Below are 20,084 nucleotides of genomic sequence, written 5' to 3'. Positions count from 1 at the left end.
CTCGTTAATGAAAGATTGAAATGTCGCTGGTGCATTTGTCAACCCGAATGGCATAACGTTATACTGGAATAAGCCATATCGTGTTTTAAAAGCTGTCTTCCACTCATCCCCCTGTCTCATCCGTATGAGATTATATGCCCCTTTCAAGTCTAGTTTGGTAAAGATTTGAGCATCAGTTAATCTTTCAAGGAGTTCGGGGATTAGTGGAAGCGGGTAACGGTTTTTCACTGTAATTTCGTTTAAACCTCTATAATCGATAATAGGGCGTAACGTACTATCCTTATTGGTCACAAAGAACATTCCAGCAGCTGCTGGTGACGTGGAGGTGGATATAAATCCTTTTCTTAAATTTTCGTCAAGATATTCTCTAAGGTATTGCAATTCTTTATTAGACATGGGATATATTTTACCGAAAGGTATAGTAGTGTTAGGTTTAGTGTCTATAGGACAGTCGAATGGCCTATGAGGTGGTAAATTTTCTGCCTCTTTTAGGTTAAATACATCTGAAAATTCAATATATTCTGAGGGTATCTGAGGTTGTATGTGGTTCAACGAGAGTGTGGGGTAACAAGTAGAGAAACAGTATTTAGAGGTGTACTGTAGTGTATTAGTAGCCCAATCTATATTTGGGTTATGTTGACGTAACCAAGGGTAACCTAAAATTATAGGGTGTATGGAATTGGGTAGTATATTAATTGAGATATATTCAGTATGCCCATTACCAGTTGTAGTGAGTAGTGGAATAGTGTGATGTGTTATTGGACCTTTTAAATGAGTGGAACCATCAATAACTTTTACATACACAGGGAATTGCTTTGACACACTGGGTATTTTATTTTTTGTAACATAACTTTGATCCATGAAAATGCTGAAAGCCCCTGAATCAATCATGGCTTCATTCCGGAGAAGTTGTTGATCCCACTGCAAAGACAATGAAATGGTTAAGTGTGATATCAATTTAGAGTTTATTTGAGGGTTAACTATCAGTATCTTACCCCTCTTCTGGCGCAGTAGATTCGGACAAGTGGATACAGCATGGTCCTTGTTTCCACAGTACATGCATAGATTCAAATTCCTTCTACGTTGTTTTTCTTCATATGTCAATGGTCCCTTTATTGTTCCGATTTCCATAGGTATAGGACCAGAAGAAGGTTTCTCTACTTGGGGTAAGTGGTACTTCTTTGGGTAGGTTTCAGATGGTACCCTTTCGGCACGGCGTTCCCTGAATCTCCTATCCATAGAGATAGAAATCTTTATAAGAGACTCAAGGGTGTCTGGGAACTCAATACGGGAAAGCTCATCCTTTAAATGTTCGGACAGTCCGAGGCGAAACTGGTTACGTAGGGAGACTGAGTTCCACTGAGACTCCGTGGCCCATAGCTGAAACTCTGCGACGTAGTCTTCAACTGGTCTTTTTCCTTGTTTAAGTGTTCTCAGGTTGTTTTCTGCTGTAAGTTGGGTGTTGCGGTCTTTATACAGTAAGGCCATTGCATTGAAGAAATCCTCCAAAGACCCTAATATGGGATCATTAACTTCAAAAAATGTATCAGCCCATAACCTGGGTTCACCACTTAAAAAGGATATCACAGTACATACTTTCACTCTGTCAGAAAAATATGTTTTAGGTTTCATAGAAAACATAAGTAAACAGGCGTTGCGAAATTCGCGAAAACGAGTGCGAACACCTGCAAACACACATGGAGGGTTAATTTTTGGTTCAGGGTGTTCAGAAGTCTTTTGTGTGATGAATTCATTCAAGATACGCTTCAATGTATTGTTTTCATTCTTTAACTCAGTTAAACCCTGAGCCAGAATTTCTACCTTCTGGTTTAAACTAGATATTTCATTTGCCATGGCTGCAGGATTCATAACTCAGTGTGAATCCTTAGCACTTTTTTAGGCTTGATTATTCTGTAATGAACTAAATTCTAACAATTATTTAATAGTAGGTTTGTAGCTTGATCCTAAGTTCAAATCATATAGCTTAAATGATTGAAGCAAAAGGATTAAGCAGAAATTTACTATGAGTAATTGATTTAAGAAGTTTTAAGCAGACATTCGCAATAAAACTAAGATAGTGACTAATAATGGTTTAGTCACATGATATGCATTACACTTATAGAATCACTGCTGGCAAGTATACGATAAGGTTAATATACTCTGAGAGATGATTAATAAAGTCACAGATTCAGTATAACAGATAATATGCAGAAGTGCGGTTCAAAGTAAAGGTAAACAATAGAAGCACTTACAAGAGAGGTTACACAGTTCTGGGTGTGAGAGGATTAGTACCTGATCAGAGTTTGATGTGCTGTCAGGGTCACTGCAAGGAAGCGTGTGCTGCGTACACTCAGCAGCGCTGACTCGAGTATGATGACGGATTTTGGCAGAGTGACAAGTTCTGTGAAGGGTAGCGTGTGCTGCGTCCTCACAGCAGCACAGTCACAACTAAGATGCCGAAGGTAAGGGTAAGCCGCGTGGGCTCAGAAGTTCAGCAGGGAAGCGTGAGACTCAGCTGGCAGTCGGAGATAGATGACGTCAGCGGAGACAGCTATGGGTAATGGTAAGGCAGAGTTCCGTGGTTGATTTGCTTAAGCAGATTCCGGCTGTAGTAGGATTGTATGCATACAATTAAGGTAGAGTAGGTAATTCCACAGAGCTTGGTTTAAGGCTTGAAAGAGGATAGAAGATGAGCACAGATAGTTCAGCTGTTACACACATCAATAATCAAGCATTGAACAGGTGTCTCTGATAATCTTATATAGTGCAATAGTTAAGGTGGACAGTTGTGAGTAAAGGTGGAATCGTGACACATATATATATATAGAAATATTCATTTATGAATAAATAGAACATATTCTTCCATGTGTAGAACATTTGAATGTGAAATGTTCATATTTTCATGTCGGGTTAGCGCAAATGAGAATATGTTAGGTTTTCGTGCAGAGTGGCCTGTTAGGTTTTTTCCACATTTTTCTCTATTGACTTCTATGGCGGAATACGCAAACGCGTACGCAATATTCTAACTTCTGCTTTTTGCTCTTGTCGGGTGAGCACGCAAACGAAAACAGTTTACTTTCAACTCATAATATGAGCGCAACAGGATGAGCACAAAAATATTACATCTAGTGCAATTAGCGCTCGAGTGGGATATACCTAAACATATAGCGTGTTTATGATAAATATTATAACACCAATTCTTATTATTAGTATAATTATTATTATTATTATTGCATTGCCAAAAGTAAAGGTATTTACAATAGATAGAATAAAACACACCAGTCAGACCTGTTCTGACTTTTAGATTCTAAGTCTAGTTTCTATTTTCAGTGTTGGTTTCAATCTCTTAGTTTCATTTCTTTACTTTCACCTCCCACTAGTCTGTCATACAGCAGTTTGTTTTCTTTCCTAGCATAGTATAAAAACTCAGCCTCAGTAATCAGATGATCATCTTCACCCTGAGATACTAGAGGATAAACAACATTTTCATCATCATGGGGTAAATATAACATTTTACTGATTGTATCTGGAATAGTTTTATGTTATACTGTTTTTTTTATCATGGTAGCTTTTTATTGCAATTATTATCTCAATACTATAAAGTTTAGACCTTATTCAATTTAACTTTATTTTATAATTTCATAGGCCTAGATTACGAGTTTTGCGGTAAGCTAAAAAGCAGCATTAACAGGTGCTAACGCTGCTTTTTTACTACCGCTGGTTTTACGAGTCTTGCAGGTTTAGGGGCACCTCACACTTTTTTGGCCTTACCGCAAAACGACTTACGTAAACTTTGTAAAGTCTTTTTTCTTTGGGACTTTTATAGCGCTGGTATTACGAGTCTGTCCTGGGAGGCCAAAAAGTGAGCGGTACACCCTATCCTGTCAAGATTTCTAACGCATTTGAAAGTCAGTAGTTATGAGTTTTACACTACACCGCCGTAGCATAAAACTCATAACTAAAAAGTACACTAACTCCCATAAACTACCTATTAACCCCTAAACTGAGGCCCTCCTGCATCGCAAACACTATAATAAAATGATTAACCCCTAATTTGCCGCTCTGGACATCGCCACCACTAGAATAAACATATTAACCCCTAAACCGCCGCACTCCCGCCTCACAAACACTAGTTTAATATTATTAACCCCTAATAATTCGCCCCTAACATTTCCGCCACCTACATTATACTTATTAACCCCTAATCTGCCGCCCCTAACATTGCCGCCATCTACATTATACTAATTAACCCCTAATCTTCCGCTCCGGACATCGCCGCAACCTACATTATATTTATTAACCCCTAATCTGTCGCCCCCAATGTCGCCGCAACCTACCTACACTTATTAACCCCTAATCTGCCGCCCTCAACGTCGCCTCAACCTACCTACACTTATTAACCCCTAATCTGACACCCCCAATGTCACCGCCACTATAATAAACATATTAACCCCTAAATCTAAGTATAACTCTAACACCCACTAACTTAAATATAATTATTATTATTATTATTATTATTATTCTTTATTTATAAAGCTATAGAAATACCTGTTACACTATGCAAGCGTAACTCTAGGGGGCGCTAGAAGAAATATATAATTTAAATAAAAAAGGCCAACCAAGGCCTAATATAAATATAGATGTATTACAACAATCTGTAGGATAATACTGAAGTATAGTAAAAACAATAAACACTATAAAAATAATATAAAATGATCAGATAATAATGTATAAAGACAAAATAATAATGACAATTACAGAAAAAATGAGACATGGACTCTCATCAAATGTGATGTGATGAGATCAATATAAACAGAAAATGCAGCTGAAAACAATATATAATAAATAAATAGTATTAAGTCTCTAATAAGTTCTTATCTGTATATGATATTGATGCTCAGACAGTCTCAAGATTAGGAGGGCACTTCAGAGGTTTATTAGTCCTCCTGGGTAGCACATATATAAGATTCTCCCTTAGATCCAGAAGTCAGCTCCTTGTCACAAAACCAGTCTGGGTAAATACTCTCTCTGTGCAAAGAAAATCACAAAGACAAGGGCGCCTCCTCGTGTGATATAGTTTGGACAAATGTAAAAATAGGTGAATACAGATTTTATACTCACAAGTAAAGCAGCACTCTGTTGTGCTTATAGAGGCAGACTGGGAGTTCACAGTGTCCCAGTTCACTGACCAAGGCAGTGCAACAAATCACTCCAGGGTAGATTTCAATCAAGCTCAGGCTCTCAGCGAAGAGTTAAAATACCATAGTTTAATGGTGCAGTAAAATACAATATAAAATGTCACACATGTGACCGTAACAATGGATAAACAAGCAACTAGTTTCTCAGATCTCTGTCTGTTTCCTCAGAGGAAATCAATAGATAGACTGATAGACTGTCCATCCCATAATTTATTATTATCTCAGCAGCAACCTCCAGTAAAATGCTGGTGTACTTATCTCAGCAGTTGCCAACCAATACATGTTGTATATCTTTGTAATTATAAATAATAATAATTAATAGCAGTATAAAACAATTGTCAGTGATATCTACAATTAATCTGCCCCTTTAAGACACAGGGTAATCATTAAAATCCCCCACCTGCCCATTTAAAACATATGGTAATCAGTAAAATAAACCCCATCTGACCCTTTAAGACACAGGGTAATCAGTTAAATCCACCCCAATTGTCCCTTTAAGACACAGGGTAATCAGTTAAATCCCCCCTAACTGACCCTTTAAGACACAGGGTAATCAGTTAAATCCCCCCAACTTTCCCTTTAAGACACATGGCAATCAGTAGAATCCTCCCATCTGCCCCTTTAAGACACAGGGTAATCGTTAAAATTCTCCTACCTGCCCCTTTAAGACACAGGGTAATCAGCAAAATTACCCACAACTGCCCCTTTAAGACACAGGGTAATCATTAAAAATTCACCCAACTGTCCCTTTAAAACACAGGGTAATCAGTTAAGTTATCCCAACTTTCCCTTTAAGGCCCAGGGGAATAGGTTACATCCACCCAACTGTCCCTTTAAGACACAGGATAATCAGTTAAATTCCCCCCAACTGTCCCTTTAAGACACATGTTACTCAACAAAATCACACACAACTTCCCCTTTGAGATACACAGCAATAAGAAAAATCACCTCAAATACCCCTTTAAGACACAGGATAATCATTAAACATTAACCCAACTGCCCCTTTAAGACACATTGTAATCAGTTAAATCTACCCAACTGTCCCTTTAAGACACAGGGTAATCAGTTAAATTCCCCCAACTGTCTCTTTAAGACACAGGGTAATTAGTTAAATTCTCCCAACTGTCCCTTTAAGCCACAGAGTAATAAGTTAAATCACCTCAAATACCGCTTTAAGACACAGGGTAATCATTAAAAATTAACCCAACTGCCCCTTTAAGACACAGGGCAATAAGTAAAATCACATCAAATACCCCTTTAAGACACAGGATAGTCATTAAAAATTAACCCAACTGCCCCTTTAAGACACAGGGTATTCAGTTAAATCCCCCCTACTGCCCCTTTAAGACACAGAGATATCATAAAAAAACAGCTACCCCTTTAAGACACGCAGTTTGAGGGCATCACAATGTATATATAGTATGAATATGTAATAAAATCCCCCCCACCTGCAACTTTAAGAATAAAGAACTTGTTTAATGGCTATGATACCTATGGGCAGTTTGAGGGGTATGAATATCGGACGAAATCCCCTCTGCTTCTACTGAGCATGCGCATGGGGGTGAGTTGCCTCTTTAACCCCTTAGTGACCGAGGACGTGCAGGGTACGTCTGAAAAAAAAAGGCAGTTAACGCCTGACGACGTACCCTGCACGTCCTCGGCTAAAGTGAGTGCTGGAAGCGATCAAGATCGCTTCCAGGCACTATTACAGTACTGCAGGGATGCCTCGATGTCTGGGCATCCCTGCAGTGCTGTTACGGAGTGCCGGGACCGGAGCGATCACTCCCCCTTGAGTGATCACTTCCGGTTTTGCTCCACGTGGAGCCCGGCAGTGCAGCAGAGCATCGGAAGCGATTGGACACGCTTCCGATGCTCTGCTAGTGTGCTAAGTGCCAAAATGGCGATGCCCGGTGCATCATGGGGCATCTGGGGGTGTCCCTAGCCTGTCTCACCATAGGGGCAAGCTAGGGTCACCCAATCTGAGCCTTCTTAGAAAAAAAAAATAATAATAATAAAATACCCCATTTGTCTGATCATGTCAATATTTGTAAATATTGACTCTGATCAGTGTGGATCTCCCTCCCTCTCCTCACTTGCCATTTTGTTGGAGAAAGAGAGAGACCTGTATTTAGCAGAGAGAGATTTATTTCTTACATTTGTTAAAAAATTTAAAATCCAAAGACTCTTTTCAGAGCCATTAACCCCTAGCTTGCCAGTGATCACTATAAATCACTGGCAGTAGCACAGCTGCACTTTTTTTTGCTGTCTGTGCATTTTTTTAGGGGTTAATTTTTGTTGTTGTATTTTTTTTTAAAAACTCAAAGGCTCCTTTCAGAGCCATTTAGCTAATTTAATTTAATTTAAAGACTATTTAACCCCTAGCTTGCCAGTGATTGCTATACATCACTGGCATTAGCATAGCTGTACTTTTTTGCTGTCTGTGCATTTTTTAGGGGTTAATTTTTGTTGTTGTAATTTTTTAAAAACCTAAACGCTCCTTTCAGAGCCATTTAGCTAATTTAATTTAATTTAAATAGTATTTAACCCCTAGCTTGCCAGTGATCGCTATACATCACTGGCATTAGCATAGCTGTACTTTTTTGCTGTCTGTGAATTTTTTTAGGGGTTAATTTTTGTTGTTGTAATTTTTTAAAAACCAAAAGGCTCCTTTCAGAGCCATTTAGCTAATTTAATTTAATTTAAAGAGTATTTAACCCCTAGCTTGCCAGTGATCGCTATAAATCACTGGCATTAGCATAGCTGTACATTTTTGCTGTCTGTGCATTTTTTTAGGGGTTAATTTTTGTTGTTGTCATTTTTTAAAAACCCAAAGGCTCCTTTCAGAGCCATTTAGCTAATTTAATTTAATTTAAAGAGTATTTAACCCCTAGCTTGCCAGTGATCGCTATAAATCACTGGCATTAGCATAGCTGTACTTTTTTTAAAAAAACCCAAAGGCCATTTAGTTAATTTAATTTAAAGAGTATTTAACCCCTAGCTTGCCAGTGATCGCTATAAATCACTGGCATTAGCATAGCTGTACTTTTTTAAAAAAAAACCCAAAGGCCATTTAGTTAATTTAATTTAAAGAGTATTTAACCCCTAGCTTGCCAGTGATCGCTATAAATCACTGGCATTAGCATAGCTGTACTTTTTTAAAAAAAAACCCAAAGGCCATTTAGTTAATTAATTAATTTTGGTTTTCTGTGACAGATACAAAAATGTCACAGAAAAGATATAGTGTTGAGGAGGCGTATGCCATCCTTGCGTCAGAGTCAGATGCCTCTATGTCTGACTCAGACCCCAATTTTGACCCTGCCATATGCTCAGATACATCATTAGATGCAGTCTCAACTGATAGTGATGTATCTGTGGCTGCTAGCCCCCCTGCCAGCCCCCCTGCTAGCCCCCCTGCCAGCCCCCCTGCTAGAAGGAGGCGTGTTGCTGCCATTGCCGCTGAAGAGTGGGTAACGCCTCATCTCCAGAGGCCAGATATCCCACCCTTCACAGCAAATGCTGGCATAAATATAGATGTGGCAGGTTTTAGCCCCCAACAGTTTCTGGAGGTGTTTCTGGGTGATGATGTATTGGGGAACATTGTCGCCCAAACTAATTTATATGCCCATCAGTACCGTGCTGCAAAGCCTGAAACATATTTGGCAAAGCAGCAATGGGCCCCCATCAATGTGCCAGAATTTAAAAAATTCTGGGCATTGACTATGCTGATGGGCATCATAAAGAAACCCTCCGTTCGCTCCTACTGGAGCAGTAGCCCCATCTGCTCTACCCCCATTTATGTATGTCGAGGCAGAGATATGAAATGATTCTTCATTTCATGCACTTCAGCGACAACAGCCTGTGCCCCCCTAGGGAGCATCCCCAATTTGACAGGCTGTATAAAATCCGCCCCCTGATTACCCACTTTTCTGCCAGGTTTGCAGAGGCTTATACACCTGGAAGGAATATATGCGTTGATGAATCCCTGATGAAGTATAAGGGAAGGCTGGGATTCAAGCAGTATATTCCTTCCAAGCGCTCCAGGTATGGGGTAAAGGTGTATAAGCTCTGTGAGAGCGAGACTGGGTATACTCAGGCCTTCCGGGTGTATGAGGGAAAGGATAGCCACCTTGACCCTCCAGGTTGCCCAGAACATATGGGAACCACTGGCAAGATTGTCTGGGACCTGATATTACCCCTAATGAACAAAGGGTATCACTTGTACTTAGACAATTTTTATACAAGTGTCCTTTTGTTCAAGCTACTGTATTGCTTTGATACAGTAGCTTGCGGTACTATTAAAAAGAACCGCAAAGGTTTCCCAGGACAACTTGTACGCACCCGGCTACGAAGGGGGGAGACCTCTGCTCTGCGCCAAGAGGAGCTGTTGGCACTGAAGTACAGAGACAAGAAGGATGTATACCTTCTTACCACCATCCACACAGAGAGGACGGTGGCGGTCTCTGTACGTGGCAGAGCTGAGATCATAAGGAAGCCAGTGTGCATCAAGTCTTATAACAGACATATGGGTGGGGTTGATCTGGCAGATCAGCTGCTGCAGCCCTACCTAATTATGCGGAAGACAAGGGCCTGGTACAAAAAGGTTGCAATTTACCTAATGCAGATTGCAACCCACAACGCTTTTTTGTTGTTCAAAAAAGCAAACCCCGGAATGAAACTGACTTTTTTACAATTTCAGCTCCAGATCATTTCGGGGATTTTGTACCATGATGCACCTGCTCCCCGGGCGGTGATGGGAGAGAGCAGAGTTGGGGCTACTCATTTTATTTTTAAAATCCCCCCTACTGCCGCAAAGCAGAGACCACAAAAAAAATGCAGAGTCTGTACCAAGAGGGGGCAGAGAAGGGACACTGTATATCACTGTCCTGATTGCCCTGGACAGCCTGGACTCTGCATTGGGGACTGCTTCAAGCGGTACCATACAATGGTCAATTTTTAAAAAATAAATAAATTTGCTGTTATTTTTTTTTTGTTATGTTTACTGTTAAATTTTTTGTTATTTTTTTACTTTTAATGTGCCAGATTTTTACATTTCACTAATATATTTTTTTTTCTAAAATGGGGCTGTTCTTTTTTTTTTTTTTACAAAAACCCCTGTCAAACCTATGCATGGGGACATAGGTGTACTCAGGGTGCCTAGCAGAAAACAACCTGTAGTATTTTTTTTGCACTAACTTACAACAGTCTCTCCTAAATCATAGTCAAAAAGCAATGTGTGTGTAAAAATGAAAATTGAAAAAATGCCACCATACACTTTCTCCAATTTTTTTAGCTAAAACAGTTACTTCAAATGCATCAAAGCACACCATATACAATACCTTGGGGTGTCAACATTTCAAAAATATGCACATTCATGGCAATAAATAAAAGTGGGGTTTACAATAGGCCCCAAACTAAAGATAGGCCTATCAGAAGAAATACTCTCACTTAATAACTAAAATCACAAGTCATAAAATTGTAACATAACCTTCCCAAAATCCTGGCAAACCTATGCATGGGGGGCATAGGTGTACTCAGGGTGCCTAGCAGAAAACAACCTGAAGTATTTTTTTGCACTAACTTACAACAGTCTCTCCTAAATCATAGTCAAAAAGCAATGTGTGTGTAAAAATGAAAATTGAAAAAATGCCACCATACACTTTCTCCAATTTTTTTAGCTAAAACAGTTACTTCAAATGCATCAAAGCACACCATATACAATACCTTGGGGTGTCAACATTTCAAAAATATGCACATTCATGGAAACAAATAAATTGGGGTATGTTAAAATACCCCCAAAAAGACAATAGGCAAAGAAAATATGTTAAATGTGAAAAAAAAAATCACAAACGCATGTTGGACATTTGGCATTACACCCCCCGAACAAGCCAAGAAACTTATGCATAGGTGGTATCACTGTACTCAGGAGATGTTGGTGAACACATATTGGGGTCTTCTTTGGCAGTAACACATAACAGGAGCTGAGAATTCATGTCTAAAGTACAAGGTGTGTGAAAAATAACACACAAAAAATGACTGCCTAATAGTTTGACAAAGAATTAGTGCATGGAAAGTGTTAAAATACCAGCATTTGAAATACCCTAGGGTGTCTACTTTTCAAAAATATATGGTTTGATGGGGGTAAATTACATTGGCCGGCTTCAGAAATGTCCTACATAGGACATGGGTGCATGGGATGTGAAAATTCCAAGTTGAAAAACTGGAATGCGCCCCCTAAAAATAAGGCCTTTTAGCCCCCAGAGAACCCAACACACCTATACATGGGTGGTATCACTGTACTCAGGAGATGTTGTTGAATACATATTGAGGTTTTTTTTGGCAGTAACACATAACAGGGACTGAGAATATATGCCTAAAGTACAACGTGTGTGAAAAATAACACAAAAAAAATGACTACCCAAAAGTTTGACAAAGACTAGTGGTTGAAATAGTGCATGGAAAGTGTTAAAATACCAGCATTTGAAATACCCTAGGGTGTCTACTTTTCAAAAATATATGGTTTGATGGGGGTAATTTACATTGGCCGGCTTCAGAAATGTCCCAAATAGGACATGGGTGCATGATGACAGATGTGAAAATTCCAAGTTGAAAAACTGGAATGCGCCCCCTAAAATTAAGGCCTTTTAGCCCCCAGAGAACCCGACACACCTATACATGGGGGGTATCACTGTACTCAGGAGATGTTGTTGAATACATATTGAGGTTTTTTTTGGCAGTAACACATAACAGGGACTGAGAATATATGCCTAAAGTACAATGTGTGTGAAAAATAATGCAAAAAAATGACTACCTAAAAGTTTGACAAAGACTAGTGGTTGAATTAGTGCATGGAGAGTGTTAAAATACCAGCATTTGAAATACCCTAGGGTGTCTACTTTTCAAAAATATATGGTTTGATGGGGGTAATTTACATTGGCCGGCTTCAGAAATGTCCCAAATAGGACATGGGTGCATGATGACAGATGTGAAAATTCCAAGTTGAAAAACTGTAATGCGCCCCCTAAAATTAAGGCCTTTTAGCCCCCAGAGAACCTGACACACCTATACATGGGGGGTATCACTGTACTCAGGAGATGTTGTTGAATACATATTGAGATTTTTTTTGGCAGTAACACATAACAGGGACTGAGAATATATGCCTAAAGTACAATGTGTGTGAAAAATAATGCAAAAAAATGACTACCTAAAAGTTTGACAAAGACTAGTGGTTGAATTAGTGCATGGAAAGTGTTAAAATACCAGCATTTGAAATACCCTAGGGTGTCTACTTTTCAAAAATATATGGTTTGATGGGGGTAATTTACATTGGCCGGCTTCAGAAATGTCCCAAATAGGACATGGGTGCATGATGACAGATGTGAAAATTCCAAGTTGAAAAACTGTAATGCGCCCCCTAAAATTAAGGCCTTTTAGCCCCCAGAGAACCCGACACACCTATACATGGGGGGTATCACTGTACTCAGGAGATGTTGTTGAATACATATTGAGGTTTTTTTTGGCAGTAACACATAACAGGGACTGAGAATATATGCCTAAAGTACAATGTGTGTGAAAAATAATGCAAAAAAATGACTACCTAAAAGTTTGACAAAGACTAGTGGTTGAATTAGTGCATGGAAAGTGTTAAAATACCAGCATTTGAAATACCCTAGGGTGTCTACTTTTCAAAAATATATGGTTTGATGGGGGTAATTTACATTGGCCGGCTTCAGAAATGTCCCAAATAGGACATGGGTGCATGATGACAGATGTGAAAATTCCAAGTTGAAAAACTGGAATGCCCCCCCTAAAATTAAGGCCTTTTAGCCCCCAGAGAACCCGACACACCTATACATGGGGGGTATCACTGTACTCAGGAGATGTTGTTGAATACATATTGAGGTTTTTTTTGGCAGTAACACATAACAGGGACTGAGAATATATGCCTAAAGTACAATGTGTGTGAAAAATAATGCAAAAAAATGACTACCTAAAAGTTTGACAAAGACTAGTGGTTGAATTAGTGCATGGAAAGTGTTAAAATACCAGCATTTGAAATACCCTAGGGTGTCTACTTTTCAAAAATATATGGTTTGATGGGGGTAATTTACATTGGCCGGCTTCAGAAATGTCCCAAATAGGACATGGGTGCATGATGACAGATATGAAAATTCCAAGTTGAAAAACTGGAATGCGCCCCCTAAAATTAAGGCCTTTTAGCCCCCAGAGAACCCGACACACCTATACATGGGGGGTATCACTGTACTCAGAAGTTGTTGTTGAACACATATTGAGGTGTTTTTGGTCAGTAACATATAACAGGAACTGAGAATCCATGCCTAAAGTACAATGCGTGTGAAAAATAACACACCAAAATGACTACCCAAAAGTTTGACAAAGACTGGTGGTTGAATTAGTGCATGCAAAGTGTTAAAATACCAGCATTTGAAATACCCTAGGGTGTCTACTTTTTAAAAATATATGGTTTGATGGGGGTAATTTGCATTGTCCGGCTTCAGAAATGTCCCAAATAGGACATGGGTGCATGACGACAGATGTGAAAATTCCAAATTAAAAAACTGGAATGCGCCCCCTAAAAATAAGGCCTTTTAGCCCCCAGAGAACCCAACAGACCTATACATGGGTGGTATCACTGTACTCAGGAGATGCTGCTGAAGACATATTGGGGTGTTATTTGGCAGTAACCCTTAACGTTCTCAGTAAATGTATTCTTGAATTGCTATTTTGTCAAAAAATCACCACTTTTTTTTTTTTTTTTCAAACTTTGGCATAGATTGGTGGTAAAATAGTTGCATGGAAAGAGGCAAAATACCCCATGTTTAATACCTTAGGTTGTGTTCTTTTAAAAAATATATATATGTGAAGGGTTAATCAGGGATTCCTGACAGATATCAGTGTTCCAATGTAACTATCGCTAATTTTTTTTTAATTTTTTTGGAAATAGCAAAGTGCTACTTGTACTTATTGCCCTATAACTTGCAAAAAAAGCAAAGAACATGTAAACATTGAGTATTTCTAAACTCAGGACAAAATTTAGAAACTATTTAGCATGGGAGTTTTTTGGTAGTTGTTGAAGTGTAGGAGATTTTGAGGGTCAAAGTTAAAAAAAGTGTGTTTTTTTCAATTTTTTCCTCATATTTTATAAATTTTTTTATAGTAAATTATAAGATATGATGAAAATAATGGTATCTTTAGAAAGTCCATTTAATGGCGAGAAAAACGGTATATAATATGTGTGGGTACAGTAAATGAGTAAGAGGAAAATTACAGCTAAACACAAACACCGCAGAAATGTAAAAATAGCCTTGGTCCCAAACGGACAGAAAATGGAAAAGTGCTGCGGTCATTAAGGGGTTAAGAGGTAAATGTCTCTCCAGATTTTGCTTTCACTAACTCTGCGCGTGTCTAATTGCATTCCACACATTCCTTTCAGTCAGCTGTGGAATTGCAATTACTTCATACTGAGCATGCTCAGTTAGAGGGAAGCAACATCGGATGGGTATGAAAATAAGATAGAACACTGGTGTTCTATCAGATTCTGCTACTTTGTCAGAATCTGCTCCCTCTGACTGCGCATGCTCTGTATGACGTAATCGCACTCCACATATGTTAAATAGGAATGTGTGGAATGCGATTATGTCAATCAGCAACATGCGCAGTCAGAGGGAGCAGATTCTGACTTGGAAGCTGTAGTGTCGGCTTTTGCTGCCCAAACAAATGTGCGCATGCGCTGTTAGATGGCTTGTCACGGTGAGGAGGATAAAGCCTACAATTACTCTCTCTCCCTTTCCCTCATCCCAGGCTTCACCCACACATTGCTTCTAATTAACCTTATGCAGTGCCACAACACAGCAGGTGTAGTACATCTCTTTTATAACTGTACAGCCTTTATTAAACTAGTTACTTTGAGATGTACTGCACCTGCTGTGTTGTGGCACTGCATGGGGTTAAATAAATAGAAGTGATGTGTGGGTGAAGCCTGGGATGAGGGAAAAGGGAAAGAGAGTGAAGGCTGTGACACACTGCAAGCGGAGCGGCGTGCCGCCTGTAGAGGCGGCTGTGCGCGCTCAGTGTGTCCTGCCTTTTCATCTCTGAGCACTTTGCTGCGTCAAGTCGCGTAGCTGAGCGCTCAGAGATTTAATATTTGATCTTCAGAAGCTTGCAGTGTGTCACAGCCTTAATTGTAGCATTTATCCTCCTCACCGTGACAAGCGATCTAACAGCGCATGCGTGCATTTGTTTGGGCAGTAAAATCCGACACTACAGCTTCCAAGTCAGAATCTGCTCCCTCTGACTGCGCATGTTGCTGATTGACATAATCGCATTCCACACATTCCTATTTAACATATGTGGAGTGCGATTACGTCATACAGAGCATGCGCAGTCAGAGGGAGCAGATTCTGACAAAGTAGCAGAATCTGATAGAACACCGGCTCGGTTTATGTGATTCACCTGATGTGCGAGTTGAACTTACGGGCGATGAGGTTTTCAGAAGTTGCGCTGAAACCTATTATTATTTTTATCGGTTATTTGTAGAGCCCCAAAAGATTCCGCAGCGCTAACCTATGCCGCATATGTAATCTCGCCCCTGGAATGAAAGTTATAATTTTCTAGATGGATTTTAAAGGCTGTGACACACTGCAAGCGATGCAGCGTGAGGCGATGCAGCTGCTTTGCACCGCGTCGCATCGCTTCTGAAGTTCAATAATTTCATCTCTGAGTGCTCAGCTACGCGACCTGACGCAGCAGAGTGCTCAGAGATGAAAAGGCAGGACACACTGAGCGTGCACAGCTGCATCTACACGCTGCGCACCGCTCCGCTTGCAGTGTGTCACAGCCTTAATTCATCAGTTGTAATGAAGAAGCGCTGTAATTTACTTTTTAATATAGAAGTGAAATTCAAATACCACGCGCTCTAAAGTCAGTTTTTCTGTGACTGAACGGTTTGAATTAAATTTCATCTAAAATATTACTAACAAGCTGGATCTGATTTTAAAAAGGGGAGAGTTTAACATCACTTTAATAAATCTCCAACATATTACACAGTAAATTACTTATTCAGTTGCAAAGTACAATAATCAAAAGACATTTACATCCAGGGCTGGTGCTAGGATTTTTGGCCACACAGGCGAGGATACATTTTGCCGCCCCCCCCCCCCCCCCCCATTACATACCATCGAAATCGGCAAATGTCAAGCAAGGATTCAGGAGGTGCAGAGTTAAATCAGCACTAACATAAGGGACCTGATTTCATACTAATCCTGACACATTTCCCAATACAGTGCAGTTTTAGTGTGACATACATATTATTTTATTTGACCATAGCAAGTAATTTATTACAAACAACTAAAACACATGAAGAAAAATGTTTAGTTGTCACAAGGAGCAGTATATATATATCAATCATATCAGGGTTGATCACCTCACTACACACACACACACACAGACTATTTAACTGATCACTACAAAAGAACATCATGAAAGTGAACTAAAGACCCCACAACTGATCACATCTCCCCTTTTAAATAAAAGCACAATGTTTAAATATTGTAAACAAACAGGTGGACCAGGATAAAGTGAATCAGATCCCAATCAGATGATTTGATTCACTAATGTACTCTGTGCGAGTGTCTGATGATGCAGCACACAGGCTATAGGATAATAAGATGGGCCTCTCCCAGAAAGATATATATATATATATATATATATATATATATATATATATATATATATATATATATATATATATATATATATACAGTATCTATATAGCATCGTGTAGACAATGCATCAACTTTACTTCCCTGACTTGAGAACTTCACACTGTTATGTTTTGTTATTCTCATCATGAGGTAACTATAAGATTTTACTGATTGTACCTACAATCATTTCATTTTACACTGTTTTGTTTTTTTCATAGAATAGTATCTTGCAATTGTTATTTTAATAACTGTAAAGGTTAGATATTATTTTATTTAAAATGATTTTTGTATTATAAAATTATTTTAATTCTTAATTACAGTTTAATAAGTATAAAAGATATAAAATTATATGCAAAGAGAAAATAAATAAACATAGTGAAGACAAATATATTTTTGAAGAGAGGGGAGAGAGAGCAAAAGAGAGAGAGCAAAATAGAGGGGGAGAGAGAGCAAAAGAGAGGAGAGAAAGAGGGAGCAAAAGAGAGAGGAGAGAGAGAGCAAAAGAGAGGGGGGAGAGATAGCAAAATAGAGGGGTAGAGCAAAAGAGAGGTGAGAGAGAGAGCAAAAGAGAGGGGGAGAGAGAGCGCAAAAGAGAACTAGAGAGAGCGCAAAAGAGAGGGGGAGAGAGAGAGCAAAAGAGAGGGGGAGAGATAGCAAACAAGAGGGGGAGAGAGAGTAAAAGAGAGGGAGGGAGAGAGCAAAAGAAAGGGGGGAGAGATAGCAAAAGAGAGGGGGGAAAGAGAGCAAAAGAGAGGGTAGAGAGAAAGCAAAAGAGGGGAGTGCAGAGAGCAAAAGAGAGGGGAGAGAGAGAGCAAAAGAGAGAGGGAGAGAGAGTGCTAAAGAGAGGTGAGGGGGAGGGCAAAAGAGAGGGGAGAGAGAGAGCAAAAGAGAGGGGAGATAGAGAGAGCAAAAGAGAGGGGGGAGAGAGAGCAAAAGAGATGGGGGAGAGAGAGAGAGCAAAAGAGAGGGGGGAAGATAGCAAATAAGAGGGGGGAGAGAGAGCAAAATAGAGGGGGGAGAGGGAGAGCAAAAGAGAAGTGGAGAGGTTGAGCAAAATAGAGGGGGGAGAGGGAGAGCAAAAGAGAGGGAAGAGGGAGAGCAAAATAGAGGGGGAGAGAGAGAAAAGAGAGAAGGAGAGAGAGTGCAAAAGAGAGGGGAGAGAGAGAGCAAAAGAGAGAGGGAGAGAGAGCAAAAGAGAGGTTGGAGAGAGAGCAAAAGAGAGGTGGGAGATAGAGCAAAAGAGAGGAGAGAGAGAGGGAGCAAAAGAGAGGGGAGAGAGAGCAAAAGAGAGAGGGAGAAGGAGCAAAAGAGAGGGGGAGAGACAGCAAAATAGAGGGGGGTAGAGCAAAAGAGAGGTGAGAGAGAGAGCAAAAGAGAGGGGGAAAGAGAGAGCAAAAGAGGAGAGAGAGCGCAAAAGAGAGGGGGAGAGAGAGAGCAAAAGAGAGGGGGTGAGATAGCAAACAAGAGGGGGAGAGAGAGCAAAAGAGAGGGAGGGAGAGAGTAAAAGAGAGGGGGGAGAGATAGCAAAAGAGAGGGGAGAGAGAGCAAAAGAGAGGGGATAGAGAGCAAAAGAGAGGGGAGAGAGAGAAAAGAGAAGGAGAGAGAGTGCAAAAGAGAGGGGGAGAGAGAGAGAGAGAGAGAGAGAGAGAGAGAGAGAAAGAGAGGTGGAGAGAGAGAGCAAACAAGAGGGGGGAGAGAGAGCAAAAGAGAGGGGGGAGAGAGATCAAAGTGAGCTGGAAAGAGAGCAAAAGAGAGGGGGAGAGATAGCAAAAGAGAGGGGAGATAGAGAGCAAAAGAGAGGTGGAGAGAGAGAGGAAAAGAGAGGGGGAGAGAGAGCAAAAGAGAGGGGGAGAGAGAGCATAAAAGGGGAGCGAGAGAGCAAAAGAGAGGGGAGAGAGTAAAAGAGAGGGGGGAGAGAGTAAAAGAGAGGGGGAGAGAGCAAAAGAGAGGGGAGAGATAGAGAAAAAGAGAAGGGGAGAGAGAGCAAAAGAGAGGTGGGAGAGAGATCAAAAGAGAGGGGGAGAGAGAGCAAAAGAGAGGGGTGGGAGAGAGAAAAAGAGAGGGGAGAGAGAGCAAAATAGAGGGGGGAGAGAAAGCAAAAGAGAGGGGGGAGAGAGAGGAAAAGAGAGGGGGAGAGAGAGCAAAAGAGAAGGGGGAGAGAGCAAAAGAGAGGGGGGAGAGAGAGCAAAAGAGAGGTGGGAGAGAGAGCAAATGAGAGGGGAAAGAGAGAGCAAATGAGAGGGGGGAGAGAGCAATAGAGAGGAGGGAGAGAGCAATAGAGAGGGGGAGACAGAGAGCACAAAAGAGAAGGGGAGAGAGAGAGCAAAAGAGAGGGGGAGAGAGAGAGCAAACAAGAGGGTGGAGAGAGCAAAAGAAAGGGGGGTGAGAGAGCAAAAGAGAGGAGGAGAGAGAGCAAAAGAGAGGGGGGAAGACAGGAAAAGAGAGAGGGAGAGAGAGCAAATGAGAGGGGGGGAGAGAGCAAAAGTGAAAAAGCGTAAGCTGCATCCAGGTGCTTTCGCCACCCTGCCATTTTCGGAGTCCACCAGGGCAGGCTTTCCCACTAGTTTTCAATAAAGTTATTCTCACATACATTTGACTTAAAGGGACACTGAACCCGATTTTTTTTTCGTTTGTGATTCAGATAGAGCATGCAATTTTAAGCTACTTTCTAATTTACTCCTATAATTAATTTTTCTTTTTTCTTTTTTTTTGGTTCAGACCTCTGGAAAGCATTTTTTTATTGGTGGATGAATTTATCCACCAATCAGCAAGAACAACCCAGGTTGTTCATCAAAAATTGCCTGGCATTTTTTCTTGCATTTCAACTAAAGATACCAAGAGAATGAAGAAAAATTGATAATAGGAGAATATTAGAAAGTTGCTTAAAATGTCATGCTCTATCTGAATCACGAAAGAAAAAAATTGTGTTCAGTGTCCCTTTAAATGTAAATTATAATGCAAAATAATTACATGTTCTAAATCATTTAATCATATCATCTTTGCAATAAGGAATAATTAACTATAGCTGAGTTCACATTATTGAAGTAGTATTTTTTGCAGTATTTTTTTTTTTCAACTGGTCAAAAATAGTTAACTTGGCTATCAAAAAGATAACACAATTTTGTCAATTTACAATGCATTTTGCACTCACCAAACTATGTCTGTG

The 20,084-nt window shown here is 40.0% G+C and overlaps 1 protein-coding gene across 1 annotated transcript in view; it reads left to right on the top strand.

The window, feature by feature from the left end:
* Nucleotides 1–3,402: 3,402 nt before the first annotated feature.
* Nucleotides 3,403–20,084, top strand: part of LOC128639935 (interferon-induced protein with tetratricopeptide repeats 5-like) — a 38,323-nt gene continuing 21,641 nt past the window's right edge. The window contains exon 1 of the mRNA XM_053692202.1: nucleotides 3,403–3,499. Coding sequence (XP_053548177.1) covers nucleotides 3,495–3,499 — 5 coding nt within the window. The 5' untranslated portion in view covers nucleotides 3,403–3,494. The remainder of the gene's footprint in view (nucleotides 3,500–20,084) is intronic.

This window comes from Bombina bombina, chromosome 9, assembly GCF_027579735.1.
Source record: "Bombina bombina isolate aBomBom1 chromosome 9, aBomBom1.pri, whole genome shotgun sequence".
NCBI lineage: Eukaryota > Metazoa > Chordata > Amphibia > Anura > Bombinatoridae > Bombina > Bombina bombina.
The sequence above is the reverse complement of the archived record's forward strand: the minus strand, read 5'-3'. Positions and strand labels throughout refer to the sequence as shown.